At 43.5% G+C, this 22,699-nt stretch overlaps 1 protein-coding gene and 1 long non-coding RNA gene across 6 annotated transcripts in view; one reads left to right on the top strand and one right to left on the bottom strand.

Annotated features, from left to right (window-relative positions):
* MAP2K5 (mitogen-activated protein kinase kinase 5) overlaps positions 1-22,699 on the bottom strand; it is a 271,699-nt gene that overhangs the window by 24,951 nt on the left and 224,049 nt on the right. For both annotated transcript variants that reach the window (XM_061430173.1, XM_061430172.1), the window contains 2 exons: positions 21,451-21,512; positions 18,460-18,505 (listed from right to left, as the gene is read on the bottom strand). In XM_061430173.1, the coding sequence (XP_061286157.1) occupies positions 18,460-18,505; positions 21,451-21,512 (108 nt within the window). The remainder of the gene's footprint in view (positions 1-18,459; positions 18,506-21,450; positions 21,513-22,699) is intronic.
* On the top strand, positions 86-13,541 carry LOC133255677 (uncharacterized). Of its 4 annotated transcripts, none has more exons than XR_009739009.1 (4): positions 86-5,624; positions 6,166-6,251; positions 7,269-7,408; positions 13,366-13,541. It is a non-coding gene; the product is annotated as an uncharacterized LOC133255677 (long non-coding RNA). The 4 variants fall into 4 exon arrangements; XR_009739008.1 differs by having other exon boundaries at positions 87-5,763; XR_009739006.1 differs by having other exon boundaries at positions 93-5,611.

The following is a 22,699-nucleotide window of genomic DNA, read 5'->3' as shown; positions in this document are numbered from 1 at the left end:
GATGCTGTAAAGAGCAATATTGCATAGGAGCCTGGAATGTTAGGTCCATGAATCAAGGCAAATTGGAAGTGGTCAAACATGAGATGGCAAGAGTGAATGTCAACATTCTAGGAATCAGCGAACTAAAATGGACTGGAATGGGTAAATTTAACTGAGATGACCATTATATCTACTACTGTGGGCAGGAATCCCTTAGAAGAAATGGAATAGCCATCATGGTCAACAAAAGAGTCTGAAATGCAGTACTTGGATGCAATCTCCAAAATGACAGAGTGATCTCTGTTCATTTCCAAAGGCAAACCATTCAGTATCATGGTGATCCAAGCCTACGCCTCAACCAGTAACGCTGAAGAAGCTGAACAGTTCTATAAAGACCTACAAGACCTTTTAGAATTAACACCCCCAAAAGATCTCCTTTTCATTATAGGGGACTGGAATGCAAAAGTAGGAAGTCAAGAAACACCTGGAGTAACAGGCAAATTTGGCCTTGGAGTACAGAATGAAGCAGGGCAAAGGCTAATAGAGTTTTGCCAAGAGAACACACTGGTTATAGCAAACACCTTCTTCCAACAACACAAGAGAAGACTCTACACATGGACATCACCAGATGGTCATTACCGAAATCAGACTGACTATATTCTTTGCAGCCAAAGATGGAGAAGCTCTATACAGTCAGCAAAAACAAGACCAGGAGCTGACTGTGGCTCAGATCATGAACTCCTTATTGCCAAATTCAGACTTAAATTGAAGAAAGTAGGGAAAACCACTAGACCATTCATGTATGACCTAAATCAAATCCCTTATGATTATACAGTGGAAGTGAGAAATAGATTTAAGAGACTAGATCTGATAGACAGAGTGCCTGATGAACCATGGACAGAGGTTTGTACAGGAGACAGAGATCAAGACCCATCCCCATGGAAAAGAAATGCAAAAAAGCAAAATAGCTGTCTGGGGAGGCCTTACAAATAGCTGTGAAAAGAAGAGAAGTGAAAAGCAAAGGAGAAAAGGAAAGATATACCCATTTGAATGCAGAGTTCCAAAGAATAGCAAGGAGAGATAAGAAAGCCTTCCTCAGTGATCAATGCAAAGAAATAGAGGAAAACAACAGAATGGGAAAGACTAGAGATCTCTTCAAGAAAATTAGAGATACCAAGGGGACATTTCATGTAAAGATGGGCTCGATAAAGGACAGAAATGGTATGGACCTAACAGAAGCAGAAGATATTAAGAAGAGATGGCAAGAATACACAGAAGAACTGTACAAAAAAGATCTTCATGACCCAGATAATCATGATGGTATGATCACTCACCTAGAGCCCGACATCCTGGAATGTGAAGTCAAGTGGCCCTTAGAAAGCATCACTACGAACAAAGCTAGTGGAGGTGATAGAATTCCAGTGGAGCTCTTTCAAATCCTGAAAGATGATGCTGTGAAAGTGCTGCACTCAATATGCCAGCAAATTTAGAAAACTCAGCAGTGGCCACAGGACTGGAAAAGGTCAGTTTTCATTCCAATCCCAAAGAAAGGCTATGCCAAAGAATGCTCAAACTACTGCACAATTGCACTCATCTCACAGTCTAGTAAAGTAATGCTCAAAATTCTCTAAGCCAGGCTTCAGCAATACGTGAACCATGAACTTCCAGATGTTCAAGCTGGTTTTAGAAAAGGCAGAGGAACCAGAGATCAACTTGTCAACATCCGCTGGATCATCAAAAAAGCAAGAGAGTTCCAGAAAAACATCTATTTCTGCTTTATTGACTATGCCAAAGCCTTTGACCGCGTGGATCACAATCAACTGTGGAAAATTCTGAAAGAGATGGGAATACCAGACCATCTGACCTGCCTCTTAAGAAACCTATATGCAGGTCAGGAAGCAACAGTTAGAACTGGACATGGAACAACAGACTGGTTCCAAATAGGAAAAGGAGTATGTCAAGGCTGTATATTGTCACCCTGCTTATTTAACTTATATGCAGAGTACATTATGAGAAACGCTGGGCTGGAAGAAGCACAAGCTGGAGTCAAGATTGCCGGGAGAAATATCAATAACCTCAGATATGCAGATGATACCACCCTTATGGCAGACAAGTGAAGAGGAACTAAAAAGCCTCTTGATGAAAGTGAAAGAGGAGAGTGAAAAAGTTGGCTTAAAGCTCACCATTCAGAAAACTAAGGAATATCTCTAAGAAACTACCAATTTATCAGACACTACTACAAATGTGTAATTTACGTTTACTTTTCTAGATTGCATTAAGCTCCACTAAGCGTATGTGTCTTTCAAGAAGCTACGGATCAGACGTGCCCAGAACATCAGACGAGACAAATCAGAACCCAAAGAGGCTGAAGGATTCAGTGCCCCTACGTATCCAGCACTTAACAGTTTAAACACTTTCACAAACTATTTTAATAGGGAAAACACCCACCCTTCAAGATTGGTATTAAATCTGTCATTTTATAGATGAAGAAGCTGAGGCTCAGTTAAGCTAAGTAACTGTTGATTACCCAGGAGAGGCAGAGACTCTCCTGAAAAGAGAAATCCTGAAATTGGGTCTTCTGATAATCCAGAGCAACGCTCCTTCCAATCTGCCATGTTGCTTCTCATCTTATGTTCACAATAGACTCACTTTCAAGATCGAGAGCCCATTTCTGGCCTCTGCAGACTTAACACACAGAGGACAGAGTATGTCTTGCTGGTTTCAGCCACATACCTTTCTACTTCTACAACCATGGTTATGGAAACCAGTTGGGTCATGGGATCATCAACTCAACGGACATGAGTTTGAGCAAACTCTGGGAGATAGGGAAGGACAGGAGAGCCTGGTGTATTGCAGTCCTTGGGGTTGCAAAGGGCTGAACATGACTGAGCGACTGAACGACGACAAATCCTATGAACAAGTCACAATCTGCGAGTGGAAGGAAAGCAAAGTGTCAGGAGGTAGGGAGTGATGTGCTGGTTCCTGCTGAGCAGCTGGAGGCTGGGGACGGGACTCTGGAGAGGCGGTACAGCCACCTCAGGCTTTAACTACTTGCCCACAGTCAGCCCCTCCCCTGCTGTCCAGGAGACAAGATTCTTCCTCATGATCTTAGAACAATCAGAAAAAAGACTCTAGGGGATGCAGGCTTCAGTAGTTGGGGCTCATGGGCTCAGCAGCTGTGGCTCCTGGGCTCCAGAGCACAGGCTCAACAGTTGAGGCGCATGGGCTTAGCTGTACTGCAGCATGTGGGATCTTCTAGGACCAGGGATTGAACCCTTGTCTCCTGCATTGGCACGTGGATTCTTTACCACTGGGCCACCAGGCAAGCCCAGTGTTTTTTTCCTTGTGATGAGAACACTTAGGATTTACTCTCTTAACAACTTTCAAATATATCACATTAACTATAGTCGTTATTTTGTGCATCACATCCCTAGTACTTACTTATCTTAGAACCAGAAGTTTGTACCTTTTGACCATCTTTATCCAATTCACCCTTCCTCTGCCTCTAATCACCACAAATCTTTTTCCTATGAAATTTTTTTTAAGATTCCACATATCAGATTTTTGTCTTTGTCATTGTCTAACCTACCTCAAACACCGTAATGCCCTAAAGATTCATCCATATTGTTGCTAATGGCAGAATTTCCTTTTTTATGGCTGGATAATATTCTGCTGTGTATATACGTGTATCTATCTCACAACCTTTTTACTTATTCATCTGTTGATAGACACTTGGGTTGTTTCCATGTGTTGGCTGTCGTAAGTAATGCCGCTATGAGCATGGGGGTACAGGTATTTCTTTGACTTAGTGTTTTTGTTTCCTTCAGATACAGTCCCAGAAATGGAAATGCTGGATCACATGACAGCCCTATTTCCCATTGTTTAAGGAAGCTCCATACTGTTTTCCAGAGTAGCCTTACCAGTTTGCGATCCTACCAGCACTACACAGGGTTCCCTTTTCTCCACATCCTTGCCAACACCTATCTCTTGTCTTTCTGATGACAGCCATTCTAACAGGCGTGGGGTGATACGTTCACTGTGGTTGTGATTTACGTTTCCCTCTATAATTAGTGATGTACTTGCTGGCCATTCGTGTAGCTTCTTTGGAAAAGCGTCTATTCAGGTGCTTTGCCTATTTAACTTATTGTAGATTTTGATCATTTATTTATGGCTGCACTGGGTCTTCACTGCGGTGCACAGGCTTTCTCCAGCTGGAGTGAGCAGGGGCCGACACACGGCTCAGTTGCCCTGCGGCATGTGGAATCTTCCTGGACCAGGGATTGAACCCATTTCCCCTGTGCTGGCAGGCAAGTTCTTAACCACTGGACCACCAGGGAAGTCCTCCTTTGCCTATTTTTAAATTGGTTTGTTTTTCTTGCTTTTGAGTTGTATGAGTTCTTTATATATTTTGGATATTAATCCCTTATCAGATACACTATTTGCGAATATTTTTTTCTCCTTCTGAAGAGTGTCTTTTATTTAGTTCTTTTCCATCATCCAGTCAAGAGAGATTACCGAACAGCTACTCTGTGCCTTGTATTGTGCCAGCTGGCTCAGTGGTAAAGAACCCGCCTGCCAATGCAGGAGGCACGGGTTTGATCCCTGGGTCAGAAAAATCCCCTGGAGAAGGAAATGGCAATCCACTCCAGCATTCTTGCCTGGGAAATCCCATGGACAGAGGAGCCTGGAGGGCTACAGTCTGCGGGGTTGCAGAGTCAGACAAGACTGACTGACTAAACAGCTCTGCCAGCTGCAGGGATGCAGTGTCTTCCTCACCACACTGTTAAGCTCCTGGAGGGCAAGACTGGTGTTTCGGCAGTCTCTGTATTCCTACAGCTGTGCAACTCAAGTAAGTGGTCTGGGGGCCACTTGCCACTAGTTTGCAAGAAGATAAGAAGCTATGCTACGAAGTAAATCAGCACACAGCTTCTTCACAGAGAGAATTTTGCTATAAAAAACTGTCAGGTGAACTAAACAGAAAACTTCCATACGTGCTTGATTTATATTCTAGCACGAACTCCTCATCTTGTGTTCAAGAAACTGTTCAGATATTACCATTAGTCCATGGTCTGTATCTGCTAAGTCGCTTCAGACCTGTCTGACTCTGTGCGACCCCAGAGACGGCAGCCCACCAGGCTCCCCCGTACCCGGGATTCTCCAGGCAGGAACACTGGAGTGGGTTGCCATTTCCTCCTCCAATGCATGCAAATGAAAAGTGAAAGTGAAGTTGCTCAGTGGTGTCAGACTCTAGCGACCCCATGGACTGCAGCCTACCAGGCTCCTCCGTCCATGGGATTTTCTAGGCAAAATACTGGAGTGGGGTGCCATTGCCTTCTCCGGGTCTGTATCTGAGTAGCACTAAACTGCAGCACCTAGCAACTTATTCCACATATAGAACGTGCTCAGTAAGGTTTTCTGAGTTAAAAGAAATTTCTCCCAAACTCAAAGAGTAATATCACTTAGAAGCTGCTCATTTCTATAATTGTGATAGTAAACTAAAAAGGAGAGAAGGTTTTGTGGCCAGATAAACTGCAGAACATGCTCTGCCTTCAGTTTTTGCCATAGATTGATGAAGCCAGAAATCCGGAAGAGCTCGCGAACTTTCACAGCTTCTCTTCAGAGAAACAGACAGGTGCAAACTGCTGGTCATTATTTCCTCTCTTCCTACTCGGTTTATCTGCACTGAGGTTTAGGCCCCAGCCGCTGTGTCCAGACACGAGCTCTCTGCTCCAACCACAGTCCTCCAGATGCAGGACAAGGCCAAGGTGGAGGGGGATAGAAGGGGTGAGCTGAGCAAGCATCCTGGAAGAATGAACAAGCACAGACTTGCCATTCCATGTTTCTCTGTGGGGTGTCTGTCTCAGTTTTGTTTTGGATTGCCTCAGCTGCAACTGTCACAAGCGTAATAACAACCCTCTGCCCACTATGCACCAATATTAGCTTTGATGTAGTGCAGAGCAGTCCTATATTCTTCCTGGCTGTGTGACTCTAGGCAAGTCAATTATCCTCTCTGAGCCCCAGTTCAATGTATCAGTAAAACGGGAATAAGAATAATCTTCATAGTGTTTGTGTGAATGTCAAATGAGATATGATATACGAAAGATCTCTGTAAATACATGCGTATTTAAAACTGTGATCTGTTAAGCTTAATTCTTCTCTCTAAAGTAAAGCTTTTCTTTCTTTAAGGTTAAAAATTAGAAGACTGAATTCATCTGCAGCCACAAGTTGTATGCAACAGTTGCTCCGATTTCAAGTAATTTCAGAGAAAATAGGTATAGTATGGATTTTGACTAGTGTGTATATTAGATATAAGCTATGTCTCACATATGTGCAGAGAGTAATACACTCACAAAAATACCCCAATGTCCTGCAACGCGTGGCTCAGTTGTGACCCCATTCACAAAGCCTCCCCAGGCAACCCTGGCTGGAAGAAATCTTGCCTTTCTCAGAGCTCATTGAACCTGTTAAATTCATATCACTTCAGTTCAATAATTATTTATTGAGCATTCAGTGTGGGGCTAGGGATTGGGCTAAAGCTGAGGTACAAAGATAAAGATGACTTGATCTTTTCCTCTAGGAACCTGTGGTCTTGCTTAAGGCCTGTTACATTACTGCCACAAAGTGTGAAAAAAGCACTGAGCGACTTCACTTTCACTTTTCACTGTCATGCATTGGAGAAGGCAATGGTAACCCACTCCAGTGTTCTTGCCTGGAGAATCCCAGGGACAGGGGAGCCTGGTGGGCTGCCATCTATGGGGTCACATAGAGTTGGACACAACTGAAGCGACTTAGCAGCAGCAGCAGAGGTACTCGGCCAGAAAGAAGGGTGGCACACAACAGGAAGCCAGCAGCCCTACTGAAGGAGGCCTGGCAAAGCTTCAGGGGCTGAGCCAGTGGGGTTTTGCAGGCCGAGTAGGAGTTCACCACATGAGTGTAAGGAAAGCACATTCTTGATGGAAGAAATGGCACATGACATGACCGTGTGAGGATGCCTCACGTGTTAATGGACTGTCAGGCTGTCAGGGCATAGGCTGCGTTTACAGGAGCACAGTGAGGTGGAGGGCCAGGTGAAGGCAGGCAGGAGTAGGTGCAGGAGGGCCTTTGCCAAGTCTGTCTATCCTGTGCTTGGCTGTTCATGCCCTCATATTCCTTGCTAGACTAGAAACTGGTTGAAGGCAGGAGGCAAGATTGACAGTGTTTCCTCGGCATCAGGCAGGACGCTCTGCCCAGAGTAGACACTCAACAAAGAAGGGTGGGTGTGTGCTGACATTCTCTTCCTGTCTCACAAGAGCAGAAGAGGCTGCTGAAATACAAACCTGCACCAGACGCACAGTGCGTTACAATTCAGCCGGCCCCCGAAAAGCTAGCCTCATGCCTGCCTTTGGTACTTAACCCACTTTCCAGATGACATGCACTGCTGCCTGCACAGGTGAGCTGCAAAGGGGGCCATTTCCAAAGGCGGGAAGCCGAGCTGCCCAGCCAGGGCTCTGCGGACCTCCCTGACAGGGGAAGCCAAAGCTCGTTTAGGAGAAAGAACTTTCTAGCCCTGGGGCTGGTGCCTCAAGCCCGGCAAACGCCAGCATTCCAGGGCTGCTGATTTGCCTTCCCGAGAGCGAGAGTATTCCAGAGGCAAGCCTGTGGCTTAAAAAAAAAAAAAAAAAAATCATGTTTAATTTAAAAATTAGAAACTGGAGCAGGCTGTGAGCACAGGGGTTGATTGAAACAAAATTTAAATTCCTGTCAAGCCCATTTAAACACGGGGGCCCTTCATAGACAATTAGCTGCTCCCTGTGAATGCTGAATAAACTCAGGCCTGGTCACTGCGAGCAGAGAGGCACCTACTGTGAGGCGCTGAAAAAAAAATTAACTAAAATCAGGCTGTATGAAATATTCAGCCTTCCAGTATATCACAGGGGTTTGAAAGTGTAAACAAGACAAAAATCGATTCCTTAGTGCCCTCAAATCAAGCCCCCAAAATGGTTAGGGCATCTGTTTCTGCTAAATTTTGTTTACATCGGCAGATTTGCCTTAATTGCAGTTGTTTATTTCTCATTGTCCCTGGGGCCCTAATCTCCCGATTACTAATACTTAACACTCATTTCACATCTAAAGCTACTTCTAATCCTCAACAGGTTTTGGGGGCTCTTAAAATTATTGAAACCACAGAGGCGGGAGAGACAGCCTCTTTGTGAAAGGAACATTTTCTTATCTACTACCAGCTGGGCCCAATCATCACCAGGGATGGCTACAACAAAGGTGGTAAAAGGCTCTTCCACAATGACTGCTGCTCCACCGGGGATTCAGGGGATAAAAAGGAGCTTTGATGGAAAAATCTGAACAAGAGGCTAAAGCAGTCCAGCCAAATAAAGTTACTGTCATAATCAAATGCTGTCAATCACCATGAAAATCCAATTAAAAATGTCTCAGCACAGCCCTCTTAAGTGGAAAAATGTACCCTATGTACACAAATTTTTGTCAACTCCACACCAGTCCCACAATGAGAAAGTCCTCCTATTCACTGAACCCCCCTCCCCCACCCCCAAGTTTAGAAAGAGATGCGGGTCATTCAGAAGCAGTCTGAGGGAGCTGCGACGCACACAGGCTATTGGTATACAATTAAGAGTTAATCAGGTTCCATTTGAAAATTCCATTTTCATTTGTGTTGAGGGAACCTTTGCACGAATAAACGAATGGTAACTTATTCTCCTACTTCAGAATCAGTGACCATTTATATTAAGAGAGCGGGGAAACAGTAAGCCAGGATACTGGAAAGAAACGAGTCCATTCTCCAGCAAATGTCCCTTGGTAGACCATGGCCTAATGTTCAATTCTAATCTTGAAAATTAAATAGAGGAGAGAAGGCCCAAATGTCTCTGCTGCCTTTCTGCAGTCTCTTAAACGGCTAAGTAAACCTCAAGTTATCTGCAGGCAGATCTGACCCCCCAAATAGCTGTCTACAGAAGCCCTCACTGAATCCACACAGCTCCTGGTCCCCCAAGGTCTCTCTTGACACTGCTACAAATTAAAAAGCAAACAACCCATTAAACAAATCCAGCTGGTTACAACTGTAACTAGGTGGCTTCTAATAACCTTCCAGCCCTTGAAATTCCTGGCTAGATTCATTCATTATTGATAAGTATTGCATCGATTTATTGGAGTGCTGTTGATGTTGTTGTTTGGTTGCTAAGTTGTGTCCGACTTTTGTGACCCCATGGACTGTAGTCCACCAGGGTTCTCTGTCCATGGGATTTCCCAGGCCAGAATACTGGACTGGGTTGCGAATTCCTCCTCCAGAAGATCTCCCCGACCCAGGGATCAAACGTGCGTCTCCTGCATTGGCTGGTGGGTTCTTTACCACTGAGCCACCAGGGAAGCCCTTATTGGAGCGTACTTACAGGGAGACGTGCACTTACAGGAAATGGATGGGGAGACAGTGGAAACAGTGTCAGACTTTATTTTTCTGGGCTCCAAAATCACTGCAGATGGTGACTGCAGCCATGAAACTAAAAGACGCTTACTCCTTGGAAGCAAAGTTATGACCAACCTAGATAGCATATTCAAAAGCAGAGACATTACTTTGCCAACAAAGGTCTGTCTAGTCAAGGCTATGGTTTTTCCAGTGCTCATGTATGGATGTGAGAGTTGGACTGTGAAGAAAGCTGAGCGCCGAAGAATTGATGCTTTTGAACTGTGGTGTTGGAGAAGACTCTTGAGAGTCTCCTGGACTGCAAGGAGATCCAACTAGTCCATCCTAAAGGAGATCAGTCCTGGGTGTTCTTTGGAAGGAATGATGCTGAAGCTGAAACTCCAATACTTTGGCCACCTCATGCAAAGAGTTGACTCATTGGAAAAGACCCTGATGCTGGGAGGGATTGGGGGCAGGAGATGGGGACGACAGAGGATGAGATGGCTGGATGGCATCACTGACTCGAGGGACATGAGTCTGTGTGAACTCCGGGAGTTGGTGATGGACAGGGAGGCCTGGCATGGTCGCAAAGAGTCGGACATGACTGAGCGACTGAACTAACTAACTACAGGAAAACAAGTTTGCTGCTTTCAGTAGCAATTCCCAAGTCACAGAGACTGGGCTTCAGGATTGTTTTATATTCCCCCCACAAGTGGCTGAATGACAGGATTTTTCAGCCTCATCTGTTATTCCCAAGGACTGGGGGGCAGGGTGGCCCACATCTGACATGGTGATAGACAGAAGACCTTGGGGTCCCCTGCCATCAATTTAACCTGAAAAACGTGCTGGCCAGGTGGTCTCCTCTAAGTCTTGACTCTCTAATGACCTTTTGACTTGGAAGGAACCGTCAAAGGTGAATTCTCAAGTGGTCAGAACACATGCCAAAGATCACAGGTGCTCTGAGCAAGGACTGCTTCACACTTTCTTGCTCTTCCTGTCCTTCCAGGGTGGACAGCAGAGCCCTGGTGCCTGTTCTGATGGGTCTGGCTGTACTGGTCGTTAAAAGCTGAGAATGGTATCCAAGCAAACAATGTGATATCCCAGAAATTCTATTATTTTGGAACCAAATGATTTCCCCACATGACCTCTCATAGCAGAAAGTCAAACAAGAATCTCGGATCAGATCATGTAGTTCTAGTGTGGCCATCTTAACTCATACTGAATATCAGAGCCCAGGATGGCTTGCTCTTGGGTGAGTTTCCCCAACTTTACTCTGAGTTCCTACAGAACAGGGACACATGATGTCATTTTTGTCTTTATGTCTAATACAGTGTTTTATTACAATGAAGTAGAATGAGTGGCACATGCAAAGAATAATCAATAGTGCTATCTCTTCTTTTAGTCAGAACAGAGAGCATGCCTGAATGACAGCCACATACGACTAAGCTAGGAACTGAATTAAAGATCAGGCTCTTCTTTCAAGGAGCTCACAATCTAGTTGTAAGGAGAAAAACATGGTGTCAAACCAGTGAGTTTCACTTGGACAGTTTTTAAAAGCAGCAGCAACAAAAAGAGCCCCCAGGACCTGCTCCCTGGTCCAAATGCCAGAGATTCTCTGACTTGGGTTGGGATCTGGGCAGTTTCTTTTAAAACCCACTCAGATGATTCTGATGAGTTAGGAACCCCTGCACCACATGGGCCAAGCTGTGAATTTACCATGAATATATATTTTATGTGATGAAGTGCTGTTTCAAGTTGGAGACAATAAATGGTGGAGGGATTCTGAGCAGGGAGCAGGCACTGTGAAACAGAGGAGTGGGGAAGGCTGCAGGGAGGAGGAAGGCAAAGTCTGAGGACGGTGGGGAGGAGGGCATTCTAGGTTGAGGCCACCACCCAAATAACAGAAACTCCCTGTGAACTGGGCAACCTCAAAGGAGGAACAAATGCAGAATCCACCCAGAAGACCCAGCTCAGCCTGGGTGAATGTGGCAGAACACTGAAGAGGCCCCACTGCTGCATTCACCGCATCCGAGGCAATGAAACTGTTCCTGTGGCCAGGGCTGTGCAGCCACACTGCGCCCTGAAATGATGCTGGGAAGATGGCAGTCAGCTCAGTAAACAAGAAAGAAGACTTGCAGGCAGGAGTTCAAAAATCGCAATCTTAAACAGGCAAATCATCACCATATTAAGAGATCGGACTTGACTGATGGAGGAAAAAAGTTATCCTTAACTGGGAAATTAAAACTGTCAGATTACTATGATCAAGGAATGACAGATTTTTATCTATCTGTGTATCTCTGGCTATGTGCATATATACAAATACATTCACACGTATACACATGCATTTATCTGCTAGTCTGGTGAAAAGATTAAGCAGTCACATGAAAAAACAAAGCTTACTTTCTGGGGTTATAATCTCTCTGTTCTCGCTGAAGTGCTAACATGTCATCAAAAATTCAAATTAAAGCTGTCTGATTCAGTGTGATCTCAAACATCCAGACAGTGATTCTGCCATTGTAATTATGTGCAATTAAAAACTAAAATCAACTTCTTACTAGTGCTTTCCTATTTATAAGGAGACACAACACAGATGATTTTAATGGCATTTAAAACTTGAAAATAATAATAATAAATTCATTACGTGGTTCTCAAATGGACTCTATGTGGAGCCCCCGGGCTTCTGTGATGTCTTTTGTGCTCAGAGAAAATATTTAGTTGAAGTTTCAATATTATCCAGTTTCCCTCTGCAAATCTGGGGTGTCTTGGCCAATGAGCTGATGTGCACTTTCCAAAGAAAAACCAAAAGCAAAAATGGTGTCTGCAAGAACTGGAGGCTAGACACACGTGTAAGTCTGGCCCTCAGGGTCTATTTTTAATCCATGGTCCACGTGATGCAGCAAACTAGCTAAAGGGAGTAAATGACCACCAAGTTCAGAGTCGCTTGTTAACCATCACTAGCAGCTTAAAAAGCTTACATTACAAGCACATGGTCCATGAGCGATGGGCAAGGCGCTATGTGCGTGGAAGTGTGCCCTTCCTCATTTTTGTGCTTAGGGACTCAGTAAGCACTGGACCAAAATAAAGTGGAACTTCATCTCTGGTCCAGTTAGTAGAATATGGTGATAATGCTGAATTTTATCTGAGTCCTAGGCTCCCAGAAAGCAGTAACAAGTGAGGAATCTCCCTACTTCCATGTTAGCTCCAAAGACTAGCTGCTCTCACAGAGATAAGACCCCTGTCCATCCTTCCGTAAGGCTGGAGGCTAACTTTCTGGTTTACCTGCCTCCATAACCTTGGCTCCCTCCCTTTGCTTTGAGACACTCCTCACTAAGAAACATTCTCCCTATTGCAACAGCCTGACTACAATCATCTCCTTAACCATCCAGTGCATTCTGTGGGTTTGAGTCCCATAATAAAGCCATTTGGTCTGAACTCAGAAGTTCAGACTATTCCAGAAGTCACACTGGAATTTGAGTGCTGGAGATAAAAATCCTAACGTGATGGTTCTTCTGATTTTTAAAAGGGACCCTGCCCAATTTATCGCATACCTGGATTCGCTTAGAGAACAACGCACCCAGCCTATCTGAACATGTAATTATAATCAGGTTTTGGATAAGCAGAAAAGCTACCAGTGACAATGTAATTTAGAGGAGTTAAACAAGTTAACATCTCTTTGCAAGTAATTAAATGTTTAAACAGATTTTTCTGGAACAGTTTGGTGTTTATTAGCCCCCAAACAATACCACCTCCAGTACATAAAGCCTTTTCTGAGAAATGAGATGCCTTCAAGTTTGCAGCTGCTGGAATTCAGATGAAGGGGGAAAAAAAAATCTTTCTAAAAGCACTATTTTGATTATAACTGACACTCCTCCCGCAAGACCCATACTTGCTTCTCTGGGGTTTCCAGCCCCGCTATTTACTTGCTTTCTAAGCAAAATGTCAAATTTCAATTGCAAACTGCAGTCTGTGTTTCTTCTCAGGTGCCTGAGTGGAAAACCAAACCTGAGGAAATGCTGAATGAGGATGCCCTGCTCTGGAACGTACCAGGAAATGCACAAAGTACCAGGCATGATTATGGGAACCTGAGGAGAAAACCCATGTTTTTAAACAATTACTAAAGCAGTATAGTAACGGCATAAAGACAATTTCTGCGCCAGCTTGTTTCTCTGAAATTCTCTCTGCCACTGAACAGCTAGAACAGATAATAACTATTAGTAAATCAAACTCCTCTGCAATATCCAGCTGTGCCTCACACATTTACATACAGATAGAATGGGTATATGTTTTTAATATGTATGTGATACGTACTTGTACCACAGCCGAAGCGCATGGTACAAAGGAGGGGGAGAATGGCAATCGGATCAGCATGAGATAATAAAGTGGCCTAGATAAAGTATTAGCCAGCGATTGATCTCAAACCGGGAGGCGGCTTCTTCTGACCTGATTACTTACTATGCATAGATTCCATTAAATAGAGCTTAGACATGGAAAGCTTCTGGAAACACTCTAAATGCATAGAAGGATCTACAGCGCCCTGAACCTAAATTGTAGCTGCATAGGTGCCCATGGCCCACACCGTCCTGGCTTGAGTCAAGGCCCACATTCAGGATAGGCTGAGAGGTTAAAGGGCCGCCTGACAGCTGGTGGGAAGCCCGGCCGGCTGAGTCCCACAGGGAGGGCCCATCCCTTTCCTTCCCTCCCCCATGCCAGCAAGCATTTCACCCTCCAAATGAAGGCCCCCCTCCAGAGCAGTTCGCCTGGTCCTGGCCACAGAGCTCCTGTGATCAAAGTGGGAGGGAAGTGAGAAGCTGAACAATCACTTAGGGTCACAGTCCCTCTTTGAAAAACTGATGACAGCCATGAATTTCTCTTTAAAAGAAAAACGCATATCCCCACAAGCATACGGTTTGGGAGTAATTTCAGGGGCTCTAACAGACTTCCGGAAGTCACTGACCCTAGGTCAAGCACTGCTTATCTAGTCCATCCCTTTCATTCTCAGAAGAGGACACAGAGAGTGGGGAGGGACTAGGGACCCGCTGACCAGGGAAGGGAGGCTTTTCTGCTAAATCAGCCTGACCTTTACTATAAAGGGACCTGGAAGGAAGATTAATTCCTCAGAAGGAATTCTCTGTGGTTTATACAAATGGTCTGTACAGAAAGGTTGCTCACCATGTGTCTTTTACTTAAAAATATGTAGACATATAATCTGAATAGCCAAGCCGGCCACACACCTCTCCATCTCCATGCCTTCGTCAGGTCGTCTCTCTCCCTGAACGCCTGAGATCTCAGGGGTAGGATCCTTAATGCTTTGCTTCCCTCAATCTGATGGTTGACATTTGGGAAACCTTCCCCACCGCCTGCACATCACCATCCTCTCCTTTCTTGTTGCAATCCCATCAATGCTTTCCGCCTGGCAGAGGCTGCGCTTTCCCCACAGAAGCTGGAACACCCTTGCTTGGTTGTCTGACGCCTCTGAACACTGTCTGCCACTCCCTCAGAGTTTCTGCAGTGTGGAAACTTAGTTTGCTAAGTTTGTTGGTCTTCAGTCACATAGCTGGGGCAGCAAGGTCTTTTCTGTGCTTTATATCAGGGTGACTTAAAATTGGGTTAATTATGGCATCATCATCAGAGGAGCAGAAAGAGTGTGTGTGGGGGGTTCCTATCTGTCTGAATGTTCCTCACTGCCTGCATGGCTGGTTTTCCTTTGCTTAAAGTTAGCAATAACTAGCGTTAAACAATAACTTGAAGAGTTACTCATGACATAACTGGAGGCACTGAGGAGAGGGAAGATCTTCCCCAAGGATGAAGCACTTCCCTATAAGTGAGCAGGAGTCCACTCAGGAGAATTTACTCAAGAAAAAAGGTACTGATGGGTGGGTGGCTGCTTCTATGTCAAGTCAAAGTTTTCAGACCTGGATACTAGGGTTCCTTCTACCAGAAGTGGAATTTCTTAACAGATTGCCCAGCATGTGGTGAATATATTGCCTACCTGAACCCAACCTTTGTGGGTCTGTGACTCCAGGAGGCCAGTGTCAGTGGGATTTCTGTTGCAGCATCACTAGAGGTTTCACACTGCTCTGCAAAAGGTCTGGGGACTCGGCAGACTCATGCTTTGCCCATCCTTTCCTCTGCCTGGAATGACTCCTTGCAAACTCTCTATTAAAATTCAATACAACCTCCAAAGGCCCTTTTCAAATGCTACTTTCTCCATATAACTTTGCACAGACCTCTGCAATTCTTTTCTGTAGTTAGTTTATTCTAGTTACTTGCATAGGCGCCTTACCCTCTGCAACACTGTCTGTGTGAGGCGTACTCTGTGTCTTCTGCTGAGTCTAGCACAGGACTCTGCACATAATAGTCGGTGTGTATCTACTGAATTCAGTTGTCTGCCTGCTTCTGCGATCTCTCAAGCTGATGTGGATGCCAATGATGAGAATTCTGAGTTAATTCTTTATGTAGTTTAAGGGCTATGCGCCAGAAAACAGTACTAGTTCCTGTGGATCCTGGCTGGCCTCCCCCAAATGTGAACATCAAGTGAATTTCTTAGTCCAATTTTAAGATATTTCCACTTAGAACAGAAAAACTGTAGCCATCTTAGGAATAACCATGCAAAGCAGAGAGAATTAAATAGCTAAACGGCTAAATGAGTTCTAACATTCTAGAGCCTAAACCTGAGTTTTACGTTTCACCTTTTAAGAATGACATGGTCAAAAACTACAAAGATGATGATTTTTAAGACTCAAGTATTCTTGTATGGAAGGCGACTGCCCCAAATAAAATGACAAAAACCACCTGAGCACTCGCCACGCGCACAGCCCAGGCCCAGAGGTGTGGCAGATTCGGCACCTCTCCCTGTATTCTCATTTACTAAGGCTGAGACTTGTCAGGGACACTCTCAAGTTCATGTAAGAGTTTCTTGACGAGTCTGTAACTTTCGATATTCCTGTCCAACTTCACCTCTGATGTTCTCCCTTGGATCTAGAAAAGGCAGGCCCATAGGGAAATCTCAGCAATTCTGCAGTCTTCACAGCCGATGTGGCCCAAGCTGTGCAGACCATGTTGGTATCCTGCTGGCTGGAGTCACCGGGCTTGGGAGATAAACTGCTCTTTCTGTGAAAGGCAGGCCCCCACCCACAGTGACAAATGGGCTCTACAGTTCATGCATTCCAGAGAATGCTCTCAGCTTCCAGATGGGAGCACCGTCAAATAGGTTGTAGACGGAGAGAGAAAAGGAAAAATTAAAGCCATTAATATGCTGGAAGGAAGAGAGAGACTGGCTCCTTTAAGGGGATCCCTAGGATGTGACTCAGGTTCGTCAAGCCAGGGACAGCCCTCTCTTTCTTACCCCCAGGGGGTCCAATATTTGGGCTCAACCCCCTTGACCGCAGAGGCATCACACGCACTCCTTTGTTCCTGCCCCTCACGGAGGCTGTGCTAAGGCAGGGTGTGCCTCCCTGCTGCTACACCTAGGGGAATAAACTCACTCAAATCAAACTGTGAGCAGTACCAGAAATAATGTGAAATTAAGTATAGGATGGTGCTTCCTGTGACTAAATTTTTCATTGCATCTTATTGATTTATTGATATTTATTAATTAAAAATGTGGGACAGCACACACCAGGGCATATAGTTGTAAAGAGATATATTGGAATATGTCTCCCTTGTCTCTCTCCACACACGCAGCCAGCCACGTATGCTGGCTTCCAAGGCACTGACAGCACCCGCCCTTCAGCCTTGTCTTTACGACTTGCCACCCTGGAGTGGTGTTCCCCACCAACACAGACATCCGGATGCATTTATGAGTGTATGTACGATCTGTAGATGTTTTATTTATAAGTGGCCAACTCACTGCAGCATTGAAACATGCGTTTACACATATATATCTGTTTTATGAAACCCTATTCCTTTGTTTTAATAGCTGAGCTATCCAGCCATAGCATGATAATGTACAAGGTAAATGGGTCTCCATCTCTAGAACCTGTTCCAAGTTTCCTCAGATGTGACTAACTACATGAATTTCCCAACCATCAGAGACCTCCCCATCAAAAAAAAAAAAAAAAGAAAGAAAGAAAAAAAAAGATGAGTTTATTCTAGACATGCAACCTGCACAGTATAAATTGCAGGGGTTTTAGGGGTGAACTTTAACTTGAAACTACCCTGAAAACTGAGATTTTGCTCCAGGGGTAACATGAATAAGAAAACTACCTTCCTGGAAAGCACATATTATGTAAAAGGGAAACATACTGCTATATTATATTTGGGGATGAAAACTGTATTACACAGAAGTTTGGGTGTTTGGAGTATTTATAAGGATGAAATACAAAGGCTAAAAACCTTTGAATTGATATCATAAAATGCTTATTATTTAAAGTGGTGAGAGAAAACTGATCAGAATTCATCCTGATTGCAACAATCTAGAGACAAGGAATGGTATGCAAGACATCAGAAAGAGTAGACGATAATTATTATTTACCAATGCTCGACGCTAACGTTATTCTAACAGCTTGTGCGTTGTCAAATCAACAATCTGCACTAAATAAATGACCATTTGGGAATTTGTTAGGGAACGACTCTGTTCCTCTCCCTGCTTGACTAAAAACTGTCATTTGTAATCAAGGAAAGCGGCCTTGGAGCTGAGAACACAGCACTTGCAGCCTCACAATTGCCTCTTTCTGAGGAAGGACTAAGGAGTCACATTTACTTGATCTTTTCCAGCCAATCTAATTTCATTCTACATGAATCCAAGAGCACGCCACGGCACACTCAGAACTTCCTCTAGGATTGCACTAAAAACTTAACATGCTGACTATCCTTTCTGTTACCAAGCCTCTGAATTCTGAGAAGCTGTAACAGCAAATAAGGGCAAGGAGTAACCTAGATTAACTTGGGACCCTTGAGTGTGAGGCAAACGCAAAGGATTCTGCATGAAGCTTCAAAATGGTGATGGGTTTTTAAGAAGTGAAAACTACTATTGAATGTGAGCTTCAAGAGCACCCACCCAAATGAAGTAAATTATACTGGCTTTCTGGAGCCTGTGGATACTTTAAATCTGTAACTAAAAAACATCCACTTACCATCAGTTCCTCAGGTGCCGGCCTTTCTTTTGGCTGCTTTCGCATGCTGTAAGAGAAAAACTCACATTATCCATATCACTTGTAAATCTGTGCAATAATTCCCACCACTGGCTATTTGCTCTGGAATTTGAATGTTTTCAAAATTTAACACGTTCGATTCTTGGTCAAGGCATTAGCATGTATTCTCTCCTGTTTATTTTGGCCTTCAAAATATCAGGTTTGAGGGGAAGCTCATGAATCAAAAATACAAAGTTTTTTTTTTGTTTTGGAGTTACTCTTGTAATGCAGACAATCAGTTTAAATTTATCCTAATTCTACTTTTGAAACGAATTATGAAAAAAAGCAGCAATGTTCTCTTCCTGACTTGGTTATCAATCATTTCAAATAAATTTAGGGAATAATGTACTTCTTTTTTGGTAACTGGGATAAGACCATAATAAAAGAAATGTGACGATCAGGTCAAACGAGAAAACACCTCATTCCTTCATTACTACTCTGAATAACAAGTCATATATAAAAGGGGTCAGACATCTAGATAATGCTACAAAATTATAAATGGGTTATTACATTATCTTGTCTTTCATTTATTTTGGCTTCTCTGCAAGTTGATAATTCATTAAACATCTGTGGGGAAGTTAAGTTTGCTTAAAGAATCACATTCCTCTTGCAAAATATTTCATCTGACATACAACAGGTGTAATTAGTAGCTGCAGCATGTACTTAGCTAGGTGATGAAGCACCCACTCGTGGGACTGAGGTAACCATGGGTAAGCTGCTTAGGTGATGGCCAATTTATACTAAACTCAGAGTATCTGTGGGATGAAGTCATGAAAAGAGATTGCTGCTTCTGTTACCTGGAAAATCATAGACACTTTTTCTTCATATGAGTGAACCTCAAACAAGCAAGAAAACAAACAAACAAACATACAATCTCTGCATTTGCTGACAGCATTTTTTTTTTTTTAAAGTAGAGATCTAATGATCATTTGGTAAATAAGAACCGTAGTTACGAACTGTTAATGACATGGAGGACATTTGCCTTCCCTATAAATAACCATATGCACCTCTCAAATACTGCATCCATTAGCAAGTAATTCAAGCTGTCTCACCAGTAGATTTGGTAACACTCCTAATCTGACATTCCAAAGTAGCTGTATCTCTTGGGAAAACAAGGCTATTACCCACTATCATTTCTGTTTCAGCTTGACATCTGTGGAAATTTCAACACAGGTTATCCCTCCCTCTGTCTCCATAAAACTTTAATATAACAGCTGATCAATTTTTTTGGACAGAAGGCAGGCAAGGCCCTATCTGCTCAGAATGGGCCCCACCCCCAGGTTGGTCCCAGACCACACAGCAAGATAAGCAGGGTGGTCAGGGCACAAACCCCACATCTTTGAGCAGGTGATACCCAAACCCAGCGCTCCAGGCAGCTCAGGAATTGCACGGTTTTCCAATGTGTACATTTCAAAATGGGACATTTCCATCATGTGCTTCTGTTACTAGGAATTCCACATAAAGAAAATAAAGACTAATACATATTTCTAGATAATGGTTCTAGTATTAATGAGCTTAGGATTCCAGTGTTTAACCAATATGTATGCTTTTTAACAACATGGCATGTTTTGGAAATAAAATGTTTGCAGAATGAAATTAGTTTTTACAAGCTATGGAATATTATATAAGTATTTTAAATAAACAGAAATAGTGCTAATAAAAATTTTAGAAGTTGGGGCTTAAAAATCTCTTCCCCACATATGTTTTGTATGGAATATAAACTACATAAGACATTTTTATTAAGAGGTAACATATTACACTTAGTCAAAAAGGTGATAAAGCTTGACATTTATATTAAGGAATATTTCTTGGTTTCACTTGAGCATCATCATCAGATGGCTCATGGGGGAGGGGGAGGGGAGAGTGTTCAGCTATTCCGGGTTAGCAAGGACTCCTGAGTGCACCTCTTGTGGCACCACTGGAACGAAGGGCTCGTCTTCCACTAGTGGACGTGATTCTGAAGGGGTGATGAAATGAGGACTTTAGGAAGCAGGGAAAGAGAAGTAAAGGCAGTTAGGAAGGAGTTCCAGAATGTGCAGAACGGCTTCTGATCAGTCGTGTCTCCTGCTTTAGGGCGGTCATCTCTATGCTCCCAATTTCCGTCTCCCTCTCCCTCTCTCTCCATGTCAGGGTGAGGGAGCAGGCAGGACGGTGGCAGTGGGGGAATTGGGCCTTCCAGGGCCACAGGGGTGTGTCCCAGTAGGGGAGAGGAGGATGATGTGAAAGGGGTAATAAAAGAAAACTCCATTCTATGGGGAAGAAAAAGGCAGATGGCTGGAAAAGAACCCTTACACCTGCTTCCTCAGATGTAAAATGACAAGGGGTTGCCTAGAGACAGAGATTCTGTGGCCCCTTTGATCTAAATCCTGTGGTTTTCAGTACTTACAAAGGTTAAAGTGGGCCTAATGGAACCACGTTTTCATGGCCTCTCTAACATCAAAATTCACTGAAACGGGACACCAGTATTTTGTCTAAAATATGACCAAAGATAAAAGTTATTTACTGAAAATCCGATGAATTAATAAACTATTCTGCTTCCACTAAGTGACAGGCATTTTTATGGGTAACTTGAGGTCCCATTAATAAAAATAAGCTTCACATGTCTGTGCAACAGGGGCTATAAAATTGTGTATTTCTTAAACAAAACAAAACAACTGAATAGCAACAGTATCTGTGCTCAAAGAAGTAGCCTGATTCTCAGAAGTTTATTAAAACAGGAAAAAGCCTCTAAAGTACGTTTATGACCCTGTGTGTAAATAACGTTTACATAATTTGAACAATTCCTTCAGCTTTGCTGCCCCATCTGCCCAAGGCCCCGAAGTCCCTCCCGTCTCCAAAAGGAAGCAGGGAGAGCCATAAGGTCTCACGGAGCCCCCGAGTTAATGGCATGTATCATTTACATTGAGGGCATGGCATGTTTGCAAACAGGCTCACCACTGAGTGATGAAATGTACAAATGGCTCGGAGAACTCTCCAACCGGAAGGACGGGCGAATCCTGGGATGAAGGAAAAACAAGTCATCAAAAGTCACAGCAATTCCTTGTCTTTCTTTATACCCTCCACCCCTCATCCCAAAGAAGCAAATAAAGATGACTATACAACAAGGATTCACCAGCATGTAGAAAGGAAAATAAGGCTCATCCAATTAAAAAAAAAAACCGTCTATACTCTTTCACATTTATGTAAAAATGTGAACTTTAAAGCCACACACATTTTATAATGGTGAGAAACAGGAGAGCAGAGGGAAGGGAGGTGAAAAAAGGACAATGATAGCCACGGGGTAGGAAAGAAGGTACGAAAGTGTAAATGAGAAATTAATGATTATTTAAGTAACACACAAATGGTCGTGTAATTAACAAAGAGCTGTGAAATTATTCTTCTGTTGACCTTTGTTTCTTTTACTGGATTTGCTATTTATTTACACTTTCCTTTTTATATACACGTATTAGTATATTCAGTTGCTTTTAACTGCTTGCCTTTAACTGAGTCATGTGGGTCAGAGTTGGATTTTTGTTTTTTCTTTCATTTTAATAGAAAAGCTTTGAAAGGGGAAGAGCTGTTTACTAAAAAAGAATTTCAGCCTCTTTGCCAGTCTAGGCAAACTCATCACAGGAGAAAGCCACTGACTTAAGGACGCCATGAAAAATGCCCACTTTGACCAGTGGCAGAACTAGGGTGGGGATGGGAGTCACTCAAGAGAGCAGGAAACTGCACAGCAACAAACCACAATCACCATGTAACACAGGGAGCAAACCCCATTACCATTCGCAAAGGAGGGCTTTAAGAATTTAGGAGTTTTTCCAAGAATGACGGAGAGCGCCACCGTGTTTATAGTGCAGCAGCTCAGGATGTAATGAAATTACACTGCAGAGTACTTTAACAGTCATCTCATTAGACCTACAGTTGGAGCGAGAGAGCCACATAAAGTAGGCAGCTGCAAATGACTCTATTCTCATCTATTCTCATTTGCTATTAAAAATACCTTTCGGCGGCTTTTTTCCTCCCTGACATCCCTACACAAAGTGCCCTGCAAAGTATGATACATGCACCTATTTAAATTAACAAAGGAATGACTTATTTTAATCTCACTGTGCTTTGGAGTGCTTTGGCCATTTGGATGAGCAATATATCATTGCATACAACCTTCTAGCGCTGCAGGCAAGAAACTCAGAGCATGCAGCAT

Source organism: Bos javanicus, chromosome 10 (assembly GCF_032452875.1).
Source record: "Bos javanicus breed banteng chromosome 10, ARS-OSU_banteng_1.0, whole genome shotgun sequence".
NCBI classification, from domain to species: Eukaryota; Metazoa; Chordata; class Mammalia; order Artiodactyla; family Bovidae; genus Bos; species Bos javanicus.
This window is presented reverse-complemented; position numbering and strand designations above follow the sequence as displayed.